We start from the raw sequence: 20,121 nt of genomic DNA on the forward strand, positions 1-20,121 counted from the left end.
CTTCCATACATGAGAGACTGTGGTGGTAGCATGTTTCCAAAATGCAGCTGTGGATGTACAGTATAGCAAACAGGACAGTGAGCTACCTGGAGAGCTTAGAATGGGATCATGAAGAACATACCACAGAAATGGAAGAGAAGCGGGACGCATTAGAAATGCTTCTGCTACACAACACATAGAAGCCTATTGGGACCAGACACTGAATCATCTCCTCCTCCTCGGTGTGGGAGTGAATAAAGTGAATCAGGTTTGCTCTGCCAGGGGCAGCAAAGGAAGAACATATAGACAACCAGTTTTGTGCTGCATAGTTTATTTATCTCTTCGCAGGACCAGATACGTGTTGGGGTGTAGGGCTAGGAGCATTCAGTCTCTCTCCATCTCCTCTCTCTCCATTCACTCACAATTACAAACCGTTCCCCGCTCACGCCCGCTCTCTCTCGCTCTCTCTCTCTCTCTCCATATATCCATCACCTGATCACCTGCCACTTCCTTCTCTTCTCTTCTCTTGTCCACAAGTCTTTCACAGCCCCTTTCAGCAGTCCCTGTGGGACAGATCTGGGATGTGGGGAAAGGATCACACCCAAGGCAGGGAAGCTTGTACTAGTGGGTGCATTGCCCTCTGGCATCTTGCTCCTCTCCCTGGCGGCCTTTATACCCCACCTCCCAAACTAGGAGCTTCACTTCACAGCAGGCGTGGGGGGCTTGTCCCCTTCTGAGCCCAAGTCTTCTACTCTAAGTGGCTTCACTCACTTTCTCCTTTAGGGATCCTGACTCTCCCAATGCTCTGGCCTACACTTGTAGGAAATCCCAACTTAGATGGGAAGGGGGAAACCTTGTCCAAAAAGCTTCAGTAGCATGGCAAGAGGGACAGACAATCACTCAGCTTAGAGGTGCAAGCATCACCCACCCACCCCCAAGCAAGGAGTCCTGCTCCCTGGGGGCAGGGGCAACTCTCTGGCTTTGGTCCCCGAGGCAAGGCTGGCGGGTGACTCAGCCTCATTCTCTGGGCTATGCTTACGTCTCCTCCCACTTTCCTCTGTCTGTCCATGGCCTGCAGGTAGGTCTCATGACTGCTGTAGTGGAAGGACCCAGAAGGGGCAGGGACCCGCACTCAGGTTGGGATTGTAGCTACACATGACTATCAGAGCACATATATGTGACTCAGGGCATGCGTGACACATGTAAAGGCAGATGAGAGTTTTCTTCTCAGGCAATGGTCAGACCCTGTACAGTGGCAGGAAGCCTCACCTCTAACGCATGCATGCACGCACCACACACACACACACGCACACACACAGAGTTGCATCTCTCTTTCTGCCCTCCCCCTGCCTGCTCCTGAGATAGGAAGAGCAGAAAGAGAGCTGAAGGAGAGAGGCTTTGGGGAACAGAGAGCTTCTTGTACATTCAGTTGAGCGGGTGAGGTTCTCCAGTGGTGCTGTTACAAAAGGGGTGTGCAGGAGAGGGTGTGGGAACCAGCATCCCCAGATCTTTGCACATGAGAAGGAGAGGGTTGAGATGGGCCAAGGCCACTCTGGGAGTTACACGACCTACAGCATTTCATGCTGTTGCTGCATGGCTTCACTGACCACCTGGAGAGAGACAAAGATTTCAGTTAAGGAATGCCCTGTCTATGTCTCACCCTCCTGGGCCTGCTCCCAACTAGTTGGGCCCTTTGCTTGGTCCCACCATCTGCTTCCCTGTTTCTGCTTTACAGGGACGGAAGAAAGAAGAAGAAAATAACTTCAGCCCGCTATGCCTCTGCAGATGCGTCTCCCATTCCTTACTCTCAGTAAGTCTTGCATCAAAAGGGTCAGCTGTTCCCAACTTAGAATATTACCCCTGCTCATGGTAAGGAATGACAAATTCAAGCCCATCTTTAGTGACTTTTCCTGGGTTTTTCTATTGGGCAGCAATATTGCTGCCCCCTTCTGATTTTCATTAGTGCCCATGGGCTGTCAGCTTACCTCCCCATCACGTGTCTCAATGGTTTTGATGGTCACTGTTTTTTTGGTATGGACCTCAGAGCTCCTCTGCTCTGGGCTGGTCTCTGTAGGACAGAAAGAGGCATCAGTTGATGATGGGTGTGCTCTGGCATGTGCGTCATGGGAGAAAACAGAATCCAAAGAATTTGGAGCACAGGCCCTGTGGCTATGGATGTTTTCCTCCTAACACAGACTCGCTGTTCTCCATCATTTGCTCACACCAAGACTTAGGAGGAGATTGGTACCATGTTCACTTCATGTCCCCTCCCCCCACCCATGGGCTCTTGCCAACCTAACTGAACAGTGTCTATAATGTAGTGGGCATTTATGTCAAAGTAAACCAATTTTCCAAGCTGCTTTTCAGCTCTCCTAGATACATTTTCAGCATGAAGGCAGAGCTTGGATTCAGAACTGGAATTACAGCAGCTATAATACTTAGGCTTAGGAAATACTTGATTGCATTACACCTTAGCCCTATAAGACTCTTTTTGGACATGAGAAAGAGTTTGTTCTTGTTTTGATACAACGCTGAAAAGATAGCAGCTATCCTGTTTAGTTTTGTTACTGCTATATATGTTTACAACAGTGCTTCTCAACCTTGGCAACTTGAAGATGTGTGGACTTCAACTCCCAGAATTCCCCAGCCAGCTGGGGGCTAGGGAATTCTGGGAGTTCAAGTCCACACATCTTCAAGTTGCCAAGGTTGAGCAACACTAGTTTACAGCATTCACCATACTGCATTTTTTAAATGGTATCCATTTGTGATGTCTCAACCCAACAAACATGTTAGAAAGAAACTTAAGGGGAGGAATGGACCCATTCAGCTTCCTTATACACTTCTGGAAGGAACTACATATTATGCCTGGTGCCAAAAAACAAAAAAACCCCAAAAACTAAGAACCAACTGTAGAGACAAACAGCTTCAGAGGGGAATGATTTGGAGTGAAGAAGGCTGGGATGTACAATCCTTCCTTTCTCTGACTGTTTTGTTCTAAACCTAGCCCTCCTTGTTCCAGTTGTAGGGTTTCAGACCCATTTGTCATTGTAGGCCCATTTCAGAAACTCCAAGGCAGGAGGGATAGTTATAGGCAAGGGCACCATTTTTAATTCAAAAGCAACCTCTTTCTCCCCTGCCTCTAAATGGCCTCCTTTAAAACCCTCTTTTCTTCCCAAAAAGATTTTGTTTGGGAACAAGCAGAATAGATTATGTTAAGCATGAAACAGGTAATTCCATCCTCATTTGAATCACCACTCTAAAGTGAGACTTGGGGGACAGGTTTCCTTCCATTCCTGCTCCTTTTTAGCATGCAAGATAACCACATGATTTACATGCACACATATCCTGCTTTTTTCACACAATACCCACGTAGGCCAGATCCATGTCACTTACCTCGGAAGTTGATTGCAGAAAATGTTTGAATGGGCAGTGAAATTCTGTAAAGAAGGGAAGGGAAAGGAAGGTTAATATAGCCCGGTCTTTTTTTTCTGCTTTCAGATTTTCTGTGTTCTACAGCAGCCCCCCAACAACCATCGTTATTCCCTATGGTCCTTTTTTTTAAAAAAAAACTAAATTTGAACAAACTGTACTCTTCTGGCTGGCTTCCTGAAGTGTTGATTCCAGTCTTATTGTAATTCTAAAATTGCATCTTCATGCAAACTCAGCATTATTGTAAAACATAGGTCCCATTAGGCCAAACTGCCCAGACAAAAGAAAAAATAATGTTTGACTCCAAGGGACTCACTGGTCTGTTTCTTTCCTAAGAGAAGATTAATCTCATCAGATGTCACAACAGAAGGATACAGTTCCTTCTTTGTTATTCTTTTGCTGTTAGCACAAAGGCAGAGTTGAGACATTGTGATAAGCCATGTCTGTTTTACTAGGGTTTCTTGTATAAACTGTATAGGTTCAACAAGCAAAACCATAAACCATGGTTTAAACTACCATGGTTGAATTCTCACAATAAATCAAAACCAAGCAAACCACTTTTTGGCCTAGTGAGATGTCTGAACTCAGTCCAGCATTGTGGTAGAACTTTGTATTGCAGTGATACACCAGGGCTTCCCAGTCAGCTGTAAAAAAGTCCTGCTATTATCCCTCCCTCCCCCCCAAAAAAACCACCCCAAACAAATATCCATCAGCCGTGATGGAATTAAGCGAACTTTACAAGGCACACAGGTATAGACGGTGCTTACCTGCTCTCTTCACCCTCCAGCAGCTTGCGGTAAGTGGCAATCTCAACATCAAGAGCCATCTTGACATTGAGCAGGTCCTGGTACTCGCGCAGATGCCGGGCCATCTCATCCTTCAAGTGCCGGATCTCCTCTTCAAGCCTCTGGATTGTGTCTTGGTAATTGCCAGCCTCACCAGCAAAGCGCTCCTCCATCTCCCTCATCTGCCTCATCAGAGAGTCGTTCTGGAAGCCAAAAGGAGGAAAACAGTGAGGAGAGAGAAAGGAGGAGATTTGCAGCCCCTTTTTTGCTGAATGGAAGAAAGAGCCCCCCAGTCCACCCAGAGGGACATAAGAAACTGCTTCATGTTGATTCAGACCATAGGCTGAAGTTTTACCAGTCAGCCTACATGAGGGTCTTCAGCTGGCCATGGGACTTTCTCTAGGTAAAACAGATCTTCTGTTAGCCTCCCTGAGAGACTGTGAATGGCATCTCCATCTGACAGCAGTGCAGAACTACAGCTGCCTCCGCCCTTGGCAGTTTGCTTTGTCTATACACCCCTTGCATTTGCATCAATGAGCACAGAGAAGAGGAACATTTTTCCTCCCTAAAATGGTTCAGTGCAAAGAACTGTATTCTGAATTTGACTCCATTATTAATCTGGCGTAGCAGCTCACCGTGCCCTTGAGTGCGTCAATCTCACAGGTGAATGACTGGATTTGATGCCGGTATTCCATCATCTCCTGCTTGGCTTGGCGAAGCGCATCATTGTTTTTATTTGCCGCCTGAGTCAAGTCAGACACCTGTATGTAGAGGGAGGAGGAGCAGAGAAAGCACACATATGGATCAATATCCCATGAATGAAGACCAGTCCCAATCACCCCCAGCTTTTTAGTCAAGTGATGCTGCTGTTACACCCTACCTTGGACTTGTACCACTCCTCTGCTTCAGAGATGTTCTTTGCAGCAATGTTCTCATACTGGGCACGGATGTCACGCAGTGCTGCTGTCAGATCTGGCTTCGACACGTCCATCTCCACCTGGATTTGTTGCTCTTGCAGCTGAGATTGCAATTCTCTAATTTCCTGGAGAAGCCAATGATAGTGTACCATCAGGCCAATGCAGTAGGGAGAGGCTTACTAGCCACCTTTCCTAATCCATACTGGTTAGGCACAAAAGTCCTTGCACTCAAAAATATCTGGAACCGCTACATTGCAAAAAATGGCTTTCTGTTGTAACAAAACTTTCTCCAACCTGATGTTCTCCAGCATGATCTTTCGGGAAGTTATAAACTATTTTCACATAACACACTAATCCATCATGGATTAAACCATTGGTTTACTAAATTGGTAAACCAGTTCACACAACACATTGAACCATAAACTAACAACACTAGCTTGGTTTACGTAACATGCTGGTGGGGTTTGCCCAACATGTTAGGAAACTTGTGGTTGATTAGTTTTTGCCATTGTACCAAAACGTGTGGTGCGACCTAGATGGAGAAGGCTGGCCTGGGGACATGAAACCTCTGATACATTATACCATCTTCCATTTTTTAATTAAAGCTGCTGTTATAGCTAAATTCTGGGCTTGATTCCCACCATCCCCCTCAGCAGCCCTACCTCTCCTTCCATTCTGGAAGCCACCATTTTGAGAAGTACTAAGACACATGTACAAGACAGCTGCTTACTTCTTCATGCACTTTTTTGAGGAAAGCAATTTCTTCCTGCAATGATTCGATACGCCTCTCCAAGTCAATACGGGCCAGAGTGGCTGCATCAACATCCTGTAATGGCAGAGAAAAGAGGAGTATGACCTCAGCAGGAATAATAGATGCAAGAGGTTGGTCCTCATGAGACGAGCACAATTGCACTGAATGGGGAAATGAGCTCAACTGCTATTTAACTGTGTGCTTCTGAAAAGGCTGAGAGGTTGCAACTACCCCCCTCTGATCTTTGACCAACATCATCCGGGAATCTGGCCAATGAAAACAATATGGGAAGTTCCGGAAGCCCAGGAAATGAGTGGGAAGGACCCCACTGAGAACCAATTCACATGATCCTTGAACAAAAGGGCTACTATCGTTTTCTAACATCCCTCCAGATTCTGGCAGCCATGCCAATGGCAAAGCAGTTGCTTGAACCTCAATTCCAAGTTCCTTGAAATTCAGGGTAAATGCTGCCCCATTGTATATATCCCTGTAGGAGCACTTCAGCCACTCCCTGTGCCATACGCATCCTATTATGAATGACTCAAAACATCATCTCATGTAGAATAGAGGGGCCAGCTACATGATGCTCAAAGATCATATGTGCCTAAGTCACACAACATTACGTACAAAACAGTAAGGGGCACTGCAACCATTCCAGAGTAGCTGCAGAAGGCTGGCAACTTGATGCTCTCCAGAAATCTTCTCTTGAACTACAATCCTAATAATTCCAATAGCTGAAGATGCTGTCTAGGGTTTATATTTTGAAATCCAAATACCAGTTTTGTCTACCCCTTTGGAAATGATCTGAGAAGATGCTAAAATGGTGGGGGAAAGAAACAGTATATTTTGTCAGGTATGAAGTGGCCAAAGAAAGCTAAGCAAGCACCCTTCAGGGAGAGAACCCATAATTTAAGGAAAAGTGATATTCATGTCGCTTTTTCACAAGCCTTTTGCTCACTTTCCCAGCCACACTGGAGGAAATATCTGGACTTACAGCTCTGAAAGCAGCTAAGTTGTTCTCTGCTTCTTCTTTGAGATGAATCTCTTCTTGCAGCCTGTGAAATGGGACAGAAAAAGAGGTATTAGGCAGACTGGTAAATCACTCACCGGTCTACGTAAACAGCATTGCCTTTCATATGCCTTAGAAGTCCAAGGCCAGTGCTTCACCCTAAACCTCTGACACTCTCCCAAGCCACTAGAGTAAGATATGCACCAGGAATGGGCAATTCTCTTACATTCCAGGGGGTAGGGGTGGGATCTGGCTGGTGGCCAGGCTGGGAATGGAGCAGGAACATGTCCTCTCATTGCCTGTTTTAGTCAAAGCCTTAAGCACAAAGGCATTAGCTCACTGATGGATAATGCTTACTCCCCCTTTCCCTTTTAGGGTAGCAGAGCTTTGCTCTACTGAGAAAAGCTGGAGCAGGAGCCAGAGACTTGCAAAGAAGCAGCATGAAAACTCTTGGGAGGACCCTCAGCCTGGGATTCTGGAGATGGTATGATATGAAAGATATATAAGGCGATCGGAGACAGATGGAATGCTACCAAGATGCTGAAATACAGGATCTGTCTTCCAGATATTTTGGCATGGGACTAGTATGGCATCACCTAGGTCAGCCTTTCTCAGATAGGGGCCATCCAGAATTTGGGGCTATAAGTCTTATCACAATCAGCCAGAACAGTCATTAGTTGCTGGAGAAATAGGAACTGCAATCTAATGCTTTTGTAGGGCTTGAGACTGGGAACGATCAGCTAGGGGTTTTGGATACAAGACAAGCTGGTGAATCATGGCCCTGGAGTTCTGGAACTCCGGTCACAGGTTTCCATATTCTCAACTATTGTATTCCATATCTCTATTCCTGCATTTTTGTGTTTATAAACACAGCACCCACAAACCTCCAATCCCAAACTGTCCAAGCTTCTCACATCCTAAACCAGACTGGAACCTACAATTTCAACAGCAGTTAGTTCTAGCTGTTGTAATCTTGTGATAAGGCTTGCAGAGGCAGTCTTCTATATGGGACTCTTGCATCAGTTTTACCCAATCTTATGCCCCCCTGATGTCTAGTAGTTGGCAAGGATGTTGGGAGATATGGTCTTTACAGATCTTGAGGACCCAAAATTAGGAAAGGCTCTTTGGTAGCCATTTCCATTTCTTTTTATGTGGTTTGGTGGGAAAGAGCACAAGGACAAGTGATGCAATTTGCTACATCACTATAAGCCTGGGACCCTCAATTTGCTATAATCCAAAGCTCTCCTTTGCTTCATAGGTAACTCTCTCCAAGCACTATACACTCAAGTCAAAGATCACAGTTGGTGTATACTATAAAGAACCAAGGATTAAAATGATGATTCCCAAATTCAGTGCACATTTGCTTACAGATTCAAGAGATGTCTGGTTAAAAGACTTTGCCCCTCAGATTTCTTTGTCTGAATTTCTCCTCTCTTATCTACCCACACTTCCTGTCAACATGCTCAACCTTGCTGTCTCACTGTTGCCTTCTTCCGGCAGGGTCCACTTGTGCCCTGTCAATCACAAGGGAGCTAAATCTGGAGGAGAAGAGAAAGCCTCAAAGAGGACTGGCCACAGAGCGAAGGACTAGGTCTTGTCCTTCCAGAAGCAGGATACATAGAGCCCTCCTACTGAAGAATTCAGTTTTTTCACAAGCTGTTGAATTATTTTCATCTCTCTCCTGTTGTTATAGCATTAATCCCATTCCATTGCTAGTATGAGGTGTGCCAGGGCACATCCTGTGAACCCAACTATTGAGCCCTCCAGAGAAAGCAAACCATGACTTAGCATGATTCGTGAACCCAGCTATTATGTAAATCAAGCTGAGGATAATCATTAGGGCTACGGTAGCTGTAACTATACTGGTACAAACTGTAGGGGGTCTTGGCTGAAATACAGAGAAGACCAGGATCAAATGACCTCCAGGGGAGTTACTTTTCCTAATAAATCGAAACTGGATTTTTTTCTCATGAGTAGAAGAGAAGTTCTGGTACAAAAATTTATAGAGTTGGAAGGTGTGCTGGATAACATGGTATCTTGACACCTGCACCTGCTTCAGTTCTTTACTGTACAGTTTTTTAAATTATGAAGGCACTGTAAAAGAGGGATTCTATTACCAAACCACTAATTTATTTAATATATTTTAATATATTTAATGTGCAGCCCCAGAAGGGACTTGGTTTCTGGCTCTCACTTGGAGCTAATTAATTTAAGTTTTAGAACCCACCTGATCCCTAAAGTTCAGAATATCATTTTTCTTTATTTCAACTTAGCCCTTAGACAAACTCATAGAGATAGGTCATCATCATATGCTTGTGACACATAGACCCTGAACAAGTCAGGGGCTTAGTTGGGACATAAATAGACAATTTGCATCATGCAGGGAAAAAATCCAGAGTGACCTCATGGAAAGAGACAACCATAAGTAGTCCTCAACCTAGCAAAAGGTAAGTCAGGAGGTGATCTGATAGGAACTTGCAAACAATTGTTTAGGGTATCAGACCTCCCACCCCATCCCCCCCACGCCCCCATGCAACTGAAAAGGAAAAACAGACATAACTGGCATGGAATTAAGCTAAAGATATTCCCATTTAAACCAAACCCCAGTGTTTGATAATGAAGACTTATCGACTCCCTGCATAAAGTAAAATTACATGTGCCTAATTTTCCATGAGGTCCAAGTCTAAACAGAATGTTTGACAAATATAATTTAGTCTCTTAATCCAATTTTTAAAAAAGGCAGGGATTCCTTGGGTTGATGACCTTACTGAACATTGACTTCTGAACAAGCATGCTTCCCTGTGCCAAAATAAACCTTACAAATATTTTCTCATCAGACTTAAGTGCTAGGTTTTTAGATACTAGCCTTCCTCTTTAAGATGACTATTTTAGACCAAAAAAGCTTTCTTAAATTTCTAAAGATGGAAAGCTTTATAAATAGAGGATGGTGTGTCAGGGAAGTGATTGGGCATAATCTGAGCCTTGTTTGAAGAATGCATTTTGTCATAGGCCCAGCAAGAGAGAATATCCCCTGAGCGTTAGTCATGGTGGCAACATCAGGGCAGAGCACAAGAAGCTTGAAGAGAAGTGCACCTTCAGGGTGAAAGTTGCTCAGTGGCACGGGCAATGCATGTTTATCCAGGGCCTGGCAAATATGACATTTGGTAAGCGAGCTTTTGCATTGCTATTTGGGAAGTCAGGGCTGAAAGAGCACTCCCTCTTGCTGTGATTTGTGCTACCCTTTCCTGTTTACTCCATCTCTGGTCAGGGAAGTGAACCTCTTCATGGCTACGAAAAAAACCCTTAGATTTACAATAAATGCAAATAGACAAGAATGAGCTTAGAGAAAAAAATATGGGAGTAAGTCATGGACCTCAGTCTCACCTCTGCTTCAGCTTCTGGAGATCATCTAGCAGGTTGTCCCTCTCCACATCCACACGTGATCGCTGGTTGGTCAGCAGCTCCACCTGGCGCCTCAGCTCCCTCAGCTCTTCCTCATACATCTCAGCGATGCGCGTGGGCTCCTTGCCCTTGAGTCGATTGACTTCAGCCACCATGAGGGCATTCTGCTGCTCCAGGAAACGGACCTTTTCGATGTAATTGGCAAAACGGTCATTGAGTTCCTGCAGCTCCACCTTCTCATTTGTACGGGTTTGTAGGAACTCCTGGTTCATAGCATCAGCCAGGGAGAAGTCAAGGACCTCACCGGCACCTTGATAGGCAGAACGCAGTGGGGCTGAGTAGCTGGCTCGGAAGCTAGAAAGGGTGGGCACTGGAGCACCCCGGGACACTTGGTAGACCCGAGAGGAGACGGAACTGGAAGAAGAGCCCTTGGTGCCAAAGGAAGCTCGTGGGAAGGAAGGTGCAGCTGCCCCGCCAAAGGTACGGCGGTATGAGGAGACCCTCTGAGTGGAGAAGGACTGGCTCATGGTGGCGGCTTGATGGGACAGGCAGGAAGGCAACAGCTGCTCCGGGTGAGAAGTTAGAGTCGGGACGAGTGTCGGAGCTCTGTCTATTTGTATCCCTGAGTCTTGACATCATCCGACTGCCCCCTCCTTCCCCTCTCTCTGCTCCAGTTCCCAGTTTGGAACAGCTGTAGATTCTTCTGTTGAGTAAGGGAGGAGGGAGATAAATGGTAGCAGCCAGCAAGTAATCACGGGACTCAGTCACTCTTTGGTTCTGCTTGGCAACAGCAGCTAGTCCTTTCTCAGGCCTAGAAATTGGCTCAGAGCTCCAGAAGGGTTGATGGTCAAGAGATATGAAGGAGCAAACTGGGGATATAGAAAATTCCCTTTGAAAAGTGGAAAGGGGCTGGAAGAGAGATCGCTATAGGAATCAGATAGCCTTGGTAAATGGAAACACTTTTTTGATCTGAAAACAATTACCTAATGCCCATGCTTTGGAGACAGAAGAGAGCAGGAGATGTATTAAGAGGCATTTATAGTCCTCTAGAGCCAACCAAAACAAACCTCTATACACACCACGCACGCATACACAGACACGAAGACCCCCCCTAAAGGACTGGGCTGGCAAACAAATTCTCCTTTGCTGGAATGAAGCCAAATCGAGACGTATTTATAAAAGACACTGAATAAAGATTCCCCAGAAAAGCTGAATCCCAGCAAATATACATATAGCTCAAGTCTAAAGAATGGAGCACATGGGCCTCTGCAACCATTTCCTAACTTCAGAGTGATGACAACTAGTGCCTATCCTGGATGTTGGACTTGTACATTCTCCTAGGCAGCCTTTGGGGTGGAACTGAAATGAGAGTAAGTAAACTTCTTTGATGATGAGTAAAATAAGCTACAGACTTATGAATAGCTTTGGGTAGTTTGCTTGTCAAAAATGTAGAATTGATTTGCCACTGCCTTCCGATTTACCAGTCTAGCCTACACTTCTGAGATGTTTTGGTGGCCTCCCATCCAAGTTCTAAGGAGATCTGATGCTGCTTAGGTTTTTTTTGATCAGCTAAGGTTGGCTTGGTGTGCCCCCTGTGTGGTGGGAGGCACTTTTCTGCAAAAGGCACTTCTGTTACCCTTGAACCACAGTTGAAATAGCTTTTTCCAGCAAGCAGGAGAAGGATACCCCACCCCCAGGCCTCCTGGACACATTGTAATGCCATTCTTAGATGGAGCAGTTTTACAGGGAGGCTGAACCACTGATCATCGCCCAGCATGATCATTGGAGGCTGAGGTGTATCACCCTGTTTATCCGGCATCCAGAATGGAGCCCGACGAATAGCCAATTCAGAAGTTCCTGAATCTCCCCCTCCTTGCATTCTCCCAGGTAGTAGCCACAAGACCTAAATAGCTCTGCTGCCCTGAGCTGTCAGAGGCTATTCAGAGCCAGGAGGAAGGAGCAACGTTTTCTGCTCCTCACTCATAGGACGACTCAGGATGCCATTGCTTCAGCCCTGACAGCTGCTCAGCTTGTTGAGGTTCAGGCATTCATGCATCCCCCTTCACATTGAACACACCCATCCCTCTCCCTGCTTTCTCCCTCTCCCTGCTTTCTCCCCCTCCCTGCTTCCCAGCATCATTCTGCCCTTATTTCCTACTTAAGCCCACTCACAGGATATGAAGCAAGAGGGCCTCTTCCCACTGCTTTTTCTGGTTCTGTGGATCCAAGAGGTTAGCCAAGAGCTTTTCTGAGGCCAGAACTGAAGCCTCCCTGTCCTCCACAAAGGGCCCTAGTCCTTTTTTGAAGGCCAGCAAAACTGGCAGCTCTCACCACACCTTAAGAAAGTGAATCCTGTAATTTGTCTGTGAAATGGAAGGAAAAGTACATCCTTTTACTTGGCCTTGAATCTTCCCTTTAGTTCATGGAATGGCTTACGGATTCTTCATTCACTCTTGCTGCACTTATTTTGTACATCTTGCTCATACAGGATTCATACAGAATATGAAAGGAACACTTTGTTCACTCTGTATCAATGCAGGAAATTTGCTGATGCCTTATCCCTGACACATGGCTGACTTCTGCAATAGTGTGGAGTCCCAGCAGCACAGTGTGGAGTTTTCTATGTAGTGGAAGTTGTAGTGATGATAGTTGTAGTGGAAGAAGATAGTAGATAAGAGCATATGGGATAAACAGTGTTCATAAACAGGAGGGGGTAATTTGCAGGTTGCCTGTGGCCTCCAGCAACCTGATTACCCCACCTGCCAGCACTCTAAGGTCATGCCCCAGAGGTTCATGGAGAAAATGGCGGAATTTAGGCAACATGGATTTTGTTTTGTTGGGCTCCACAAAATTAAGGGTAAGAATGAGGGTGAAGGCTTTGGGGAAGGGACAACAAACTCTTCCCATTTCCATCCTTAAACTACTCCCACGGTCTTCAAAATGGGTTGAAATCACTATTTTTCAGGCCAATTTCAGCCTGAAGGGTTAATTCACATAATTAACTTCCCCAAAATCACTGGGAAAAAAAAGCCTCTCCTTCTGGTAACGTCACCATATCATCAGATATCCTGTGCCCATCCAGAAAGACAGGAGCCTTTGACGCTCCCAAACATTGCCTGTCCCAGTTCATAAGCATCAAGATCAAATCTTCCACTAAGTAAATTCATGCTGGTACAATGAAAGCTTGGATCATTGGTCTTTCCACACACTTAGTATTCCCATATTTTATTTTATTTTATTTTATTTTATTTTATTTTATCTTATTTTTATTGCTGGATCAAATAGAATCCTTTGCAACTATGCTTGCAACTCTCCATAGGATTCCAAACCCACAGTTACAGAATTGCTATTCTATATATATCAAGACTGCTTGAAATGTTTGGGGGGGATCTGGAGCAGAAACAGTACTACGTGGAAGTATTCTCTCTGCTTCTCTGTATTTGTGATATCCAATGAATTGTTCAGTTCCCCGTTTTCTGAAGAAGATGGCTATTCAAGAAAACATGTCCAAAACTGGTAATTTGAGCTTTCGGGTTGCTTACTTGGGAGGTATTCCTCACTCATCTGCCCAACAAAACCTAGAAGAGAGGTAAAGACTACAATATACACTGTCAAGAGTCAATATGTTAGCAAAGATTTTGTACGATTTGCTAATGCAGTCCTGGATTAATCTTCCATATTGCCATTTTCTCAAAAGAAGAGCTGTGGAGCGAGTGCTGTGCATCAGCCCAGCCTCTGCAGCATATTTAACATTCTCCCTGATGTCTGCAATTGTGATGGAGGAGGTGATGACACTTTGCTAATTGCCTCCTCACATCCTGACTCCTCTGGTTCTCTCCTCCATCAACTAGAGCACCTCCAAAGAAAAGCTAAGATTAAGCTCATCCCCCTGGGGCAGCCGGTGCCTTCTTCCTTACTGTAAAAGGGAAGGTATTTCCCAATGAGGACGGCCTCATCCCAACATTGTATGTGAGGTGGAAGTAATGGAGATGGAGGAAAGTTACTCCCATGAACACCCCCACCCTTCCCTTCATCCATGATGTTTTCTTTCTCCACAAGCTCCTTCAAGCCTTGTCCTCTGCGTGCCCTCTTGCTAAAATTCCTCACCTCCCCCTTACCATATTTTCTTCTTCTAGGCTCCAAAAACAAGTCCCTCTAATAAGAAATCACAGGTCTGAAAGATCAGATAGCCATTGTTTTTAATAATACAGCTTTCACAAGTAAGGGAATCTTTCAGAAGAAATACGAGCTGGGACACTGGTTAAACATGAGAGAGTTGATGGAAGTTTATTATTTGCCTTACAACAAAATGCATCCTTATATAGTTACCAGCACTCATGCTCTTGGTGTTTTTCATTACTCAGTGCCACGAAAGCAAAGAGATGCAACTAAACAAGGCAATAGTATTGATGTGTGGTAATTAATTTGTGAGTTGCAGTTCCCACTATGATTTATGTGCTGGTTAAGTTGTACCGTCATGGATTCCTCTGATATTGCTGAATGCCACTATGCATACCTAAGCAACAAGTTCTGGATATGTTCAATGATTTAGCAACATTTAAATGTTCAGGCAATGAAAACCAGTCTAACCTAGAAAAGAAGAACAAAAAGGAGTTGTTTAATTATAAATAAAGGATTTTATGTACATGAAAGGAGATTCTGACTTGATTTCTTGGAATTAATTTTATTGCCTTGTATGGACTTTAACAGTTGTCTCTTTTAAACAGATTGCTCTTTTATCATTTAGTTTTCTTAAGCCATATTTTTAAGACTCTTTGTTTGATTAATATTTATATTATCCCCCATTCTATGGTTGAATTCTAAACATCATGATGAGAGAATTCGCTTGGGCAGAGTGGTTTGTACTGAAGAGAATTATTAGGAAGGCTGGGTTGATGGTTCCTTATTTCCTCTTATTTTCCTATATGCAATTTACATCATAGATTACTTCTTGGTAGCAGTTATGTTTCTGGTTCAGAAGTACAAGAAATGCTTGTAAAGGTATTGTGTTAAAAGTTAGTGAAGCAAAGACATGCAGAGACCGAGATTCTAATCAGGAAGTTCTCAGTTAAAATCCCAGTTCTACTATGAACTCCTTTATATGATTCTGGACTGTAAAAATCCAGAGGTCCACTGGATGGCAGCAAAGGAATTAGAAGTCTATGGCTCTTTGCTGCCATCTAGTAGCCATTTGGATTTTTGCAATACAGATGTGGGAGTTCTACCCTTAACCGACTCTGTCCCCCTTGCAGTTTAGAATAACTCCAATCTTCTCCCTGGGTCTCATGGTGATGTCCTCGTTGCTCACAACCCATGAGTGAAGGTAGCCTTAAAATGCCACTCTGTAAGTATTCCCTTTGATCCACTGTTATTGCTTCTTTGAAATTTTGCATCTATTTTATCATACAGGTTTTTTTTAACTTGTTCTGTCTCTGTATCATATTTAAGTACCAATTTGTAAATACATCCTAAAAAATGAACTTGATTCTGTATAAGTATTTCACATTCTGTCATCTTCCTCAAGGTCCCTCTGTCTTCTTTAAGATTGCTTTGTATTTTCCCAGTTATTTGCCAGTATATTAATCATGGTAGATTTCTTCTTTCATTAAGCAATTTTTATTGTTAATCTGTTTCTTGTATCCAGATGTATCATGTTGGCATATGTAATACAATCTTTCTTACTGTGGTTATCTTGGAAGCAGAAAGCATTTGATGGTGATGCTAGTGGTGAAACTGGTGGACTTATCTTTGCTTTTAGGGAATTCCAATTTTTTAACCGACTTTCACTTATCTGTCCCTTCAGATTCTTATCTTCTTTGGCTTCCTTATACAATGAGTATCTGTGAAGCCCATTAGCTAAGCCTGTTCCTTCTATAGTTGATATTCTGCTATTAGGCAATGTTATCCATTCTGATATCCATGATAGATTGCTTGCTCTAAAACTACACCAGCATGAACTTTCCTGCCTCTGTTGCACTGGTTCTGACACTACCCAAAGGGTCTCCCTGATTATCCACACACAGCGCATGATAAGCAAAGCGGCTGATTGTTTCCTTCACCATTGCTGCCTTTCCTGTTTAGCACCCCATTCATCAATGAATGGGACAGAGGCAGGATAGGGGTTGGCAATGGGAACAGTGCATTTGAGGCTAGCAGTGTTTACTCTGATTCCAGGAGGAGCTGAGAGCAGGAACTCAATAGTGGGGAAAGGCCTCAGCACCCTTCTTTCCCAGCCACAACAAACCCTACCTGCAAAATAGGGTAATAATATAAAATGTTGTGAGATGTTATATAAAGGCAAAGGATTTTGTATCACACTACACAGCACTGGGGGTGGTGGGATTTAATCCTGAATATGTCTAAAAATATATAGTCAACCCTCTCTGTGAATTTCCCTATTCTCATTTCATGCAGTGTTTCTCAGCCTTGGCAACTTTGATGTGTGGACTTCAATTCCCAGAATTCCCCAGCCAGCATGTGTGGTAAGGTATAACTTTTGGATTCTATTGATATTATCTTAGCTCTGATTTAAAAGGAGGCATTATCTTTGCCCAATTAGATATAGGCCAGTGACCGAGAGTCACAATTTTTGCTGTTTTTGCTGTCCTTCACAAATGGCATGAGTATCTTTAAACACAGGATAGAATGTGCTTCCCTTTAAGAAAAGCAAAAGTTCGTGGGGTGTCAGAATCCCAAGAAGCTAGAAAGGTTATTGAGAGAGAGAGATGGAAGTAAACCCCCTTATATAACTCTACTTTTGTTCCCCTGATGGGTTAGGGAAAGCTGACATGTCAAGAGGTGTGAAAGGGTTGACTGTGAGAAGTGGCAAAGAGAGAGGCTTGAAACGAGAGCTAGGAGGAATTAATCCCTTCCCAGCGGCGGGTCCCAGCACCAGGCGGAAAGGTTGCCTTCAGCTGAGGATGGGGGCTGATTTGTGGAGAAGGATTAAGGTTAATGTGCCCATCTTGGGGATGGTATAATGGGATGACAGCCAGCAAATGCTGCAAGGAGTGTAGTCGCTGCTAGCAGTGGCATATCTTAAGGGACCCCATGGCCATGACTTCAGGCCTCAGACTCCTCAGGGCTGCCACCTAGGCGGATTAAGAGCTGCACCTCGGAGATGTCCGATGGAAGAATTGTGATGCACCTACAAAATATGCAAGTGATTACATTAAGGACCACTGAAACTATTTCTTCCTTGTACTTACAGAATAAACACTTCTCTGCTCTAAGCTCCCTGGAGGACCAACAGATGGGAGAACCATGTCAATATCAATGGCTTACCACTCTATTAGCAAAGAATGACTCACTGGAATCAAGCTTGACCCTTAGTGATGTCATGAGCATGTCCGTGTAAGGTTTTTGGCAAAAGGATGGAAGTACTGCACCATTGCCTTCTTCCATGAAGTTTTTCAGCTTCCCAGTGTGGTCTACAGCTCTGGGATTCCATGAAGATCTCCCATCCAAGTAAAAACAGAGCCTGACTCTGCTTAGCTTTTTCACAACCAGCCAAGGTTAGCTAGGAGTAATGGCATTACTCTATTACCCCATGACAAACTTCTAATGATAAGAACAGGTGACAGAGGGACGTTAGATTCTTGGCATGTTGAATGAGAGTTCTAGCATCTGTATTTGCAGCACATCTGGGGGGCACAAGATTGGGGAAAATGGGTCAAGTATCATTTCATCTGCAGCATAGCACTCTTAGTATGCGCCTAGTGATTCATATTTCACAGTCCTTTGCATGAGCTGTGAAACCTGAGGTCCACCACAGCCTCTAGCTACAACTACTATTCCATTTTAGAGATGTTGTTTCTGTACTTTTTCCATCATTTGTGTTGACCTTTAAATATGCATCAAAGTGAGTGAATATAGTGTTTAATATGCATAAAATTGTTCTCCTTGCCAGATAATTCAAAACAGCACATAGCATAGATGGATCCAGAGCTGTCCAAGGAGGGGGCAAATGATGAAAGCAGAGTTGTCCCATCATGATGCAGGTTCCACCCTGTCATATAACATACAAAAGGGATGGAACTCACAGCATGACATTGCCTTTGTCATTTTGATGACAATCCTGCAGATGTCTCTGAATGGTCCAATCATTAAATCAATGAGGAAAAGCGAAAAGCATATGATCACCAATCCTGTTTTCTTTTTCTGCCCATGCAGGAAGGTAAAGTGGTAGTCACCCCTCAATACAGGAGGACAGTATTCTTTGTGGAAACTCTGCAGGGAAGAATGACTGGGAAATGTTCTCTAGTGTCTCCTCTGGCTTCAGAGACTCTCACATTTCGACAATAATGAGGAGAGAACAAGGCAGCAGAGACATTTCCAACTTAGGGAAATTTTAATGGTACTTTCATGTCTCTAAAAGGAATGCAAACCAGGAGTTGAAAAGAAGTCAAGTTTGAAGACAGCAGGCCGATGTTCCATCTCTTTGAAATTACGCATACTGCTTAAATAAGCCAGAAGCAGCATCATTCTTGTCAGGGAGCATGACAGAAGTTTTAAATCCTGGCCCTTAGATCATAGTGGCTGCCTCTTATCTCAGAAAGAAAGTGGTCAAAAGCCAGAAAGGAGCTTTATGAACCAAAGAGTCATAGAATGGAAGGGCTAGAAAGCGACAGGATCCTCCGGTCCAGTGTTTCTTAAAATTTTTTTCTCCAAGGACCACTTCCCACTTTTAAAAATTATGGAGGACCCCAAAAGAGTTTTTTTTGTATGTGTGTGGGTTATATTTATTGATACTTATCATAATAAAAATTAAAATTGATGCATTCATAGAATATTTGTTTATTTTAAAAGATTTATATTAAAGTGGCGAAATATGGGCAGATGTAATGATATGTGGGAGTGACCTTGGGAGACAGGAGGAAGAGCCGCAGTCTAAACAACCGGCATGCAAGAGGTATCTCAGCCCACAGAAACAGAAGGGTCATGGAAGCGCCTCAGAAGGGACCCTCCCTAGTTTTCTGGAAAGTAAAAGCAGAAGAGGGGAGAAGGGCTTTCAGACTTACAAGATTCTGTTACTGTAACCTCACAATAAAGGTAGTGTTAGTATCCATGATTTGTGCTTCTTGTCTGGACTACCTTGAAGGGCTGACAGCAAATGTGAAACACCCATAACTGCGCCACCCTCACATCCTCCCCCTCATCCTCCCCACCTCCCCCCATCCCCAAGCTAAAAGGGCCCACCCTACCCAACAATAAACAACAGGGGATGGGTTAGACCCCACCCAGGCTACCAGTGCTTCTGAAACCACTCAACAGCTAACCTGAGCAGCACTTCCCACCCCTTACCCACACAAATCCTCCCCTAGCCCCCCACTCCACCCTGTTCTCACTGGGGCCACTGGGAATCTCACATCTCATAGGCCTGGCAGGCTGGGACTGGTTCCTGCCACTGCCTCCCATCCAGGGCAGAAGGCAAGACCAGTCCCATCCAGGCCCCGCTCCAACAAAACAGTCCAGAACCCACCATATCCTCAATGGTCCAGGCCTTCCTTTCAGGTCGCCAGCCACCACAATCAAATTAAAACAGTCCATCTATTGGTTCATCACATCCAAGACCTGAGTCCCACAAAGAGGGAAGAAGAAGCTACTAAGATGGCTGTTGGACCATGTGGCTGGACAGGTGGCAGCCACAGGACACACGTCAATTTTCCCACAGCACCACCATTCACTCCTGCTGCCACTTCTACCATTTACCTGAGCATCCAAGTCCTCCATTCAGCCAGGACTCCTACTCCCAGGGCCATAGCCACAGCCACCTCACTGCAGACAGACAGCTCAGCCAACTGCTGTCCTATTCCCAGAGTAGACCACAAAATGGAGAATGGAAAATAG

At 44.4% G+C, this 20,121-nt stretch overlaps 1 protein-coding gene and 1 long non-coding RNA gene across 2 annotated transcripts; one reads left to right on the forward strand and one right to left on the reverse strand.

Moving 5' to 3' along the window:
* Window positions 1-293: 293 nt before the first annotated feature.
* On the reverse strand, window positions 294-10,872 carry DES (desmin). Its single transcript, XM_007419792.4, has 9 exons — window positions 10,255-10,872; window positions 6,856-6,916; window positions 5,841-5,936; window positions 5,074-5,235; window positions 4,829-4,954; window positions 4,176-4,396; window positions 3,373-3,416; window positions 1,965-2,047; window positions 294-1,589 (listed from the first exon to the last, which is right to left on the reverse strand). The coding sequence occupies exons 1-9, from the start codon at window positions 10,797-10,799 to the stop codon at window positions 1,548-1,550; spliced, it is 1,380 nt and encodes a 459-aa protein (XP_007419854.1). The 5' UTR covers window positions 10,800-10,872; the 3' UTR covers window positions 294-1,547.
* Window positions 7,276-19,333, forward strand: LOC148215048 (uncharacterized). Its single transcript, XR_015797161.1, has 3 exons — window positions 7,276-7,354; window positions 16,687-16,754; window positions 17,483-19,333. It is a non-coding gene; the product is annotated as an uncharacterized LOC148215048 (long non-coding RNA).
* The last annotated feature ends 788 nt before the right edge of the window (window positions 19,334-20,121 follow it).

This window comes from Python bivittatus, unplaced genomic scaffold (genome assembly GCF_059951505.1).
Source record: "Python bivittatus isolate LINGU-HERP-01145 unplaced genomic scaffold, Pbiv_v1 ctg000480_np1212, whole genome shotgun sequence".
NCBI lineage: Eukaryota > Metazoa > Chordata > Lepidosauria > Squamata > Pythonidae > Python > Python bivittatus.

Bases quoted from the DNA above. Each gene is read 5' to 3' on its own strand.
- DES (XM_007419792.4), bottom strand. From the start codon at position 10,799: ATGAGCCAGTCCTTCTCCACTCAGAGGGTCTCCTCATACCGCCGTACC. The intron at 5,937-6,855 runs GTAAGTCCAGAT...CTGCCATTACAG, and splicing joins ACTTAGCTGCTTTCAGAGCT to GATGTTGATGCAGCCACTCT. The intron at 5,236-5,840 runs GTAAGCAGCTGT...TGGCTTCTCCAG, and splicing joins TCAAAAAAGTGCATGAAGAA to GAAATTAGAGAATTGCAATC.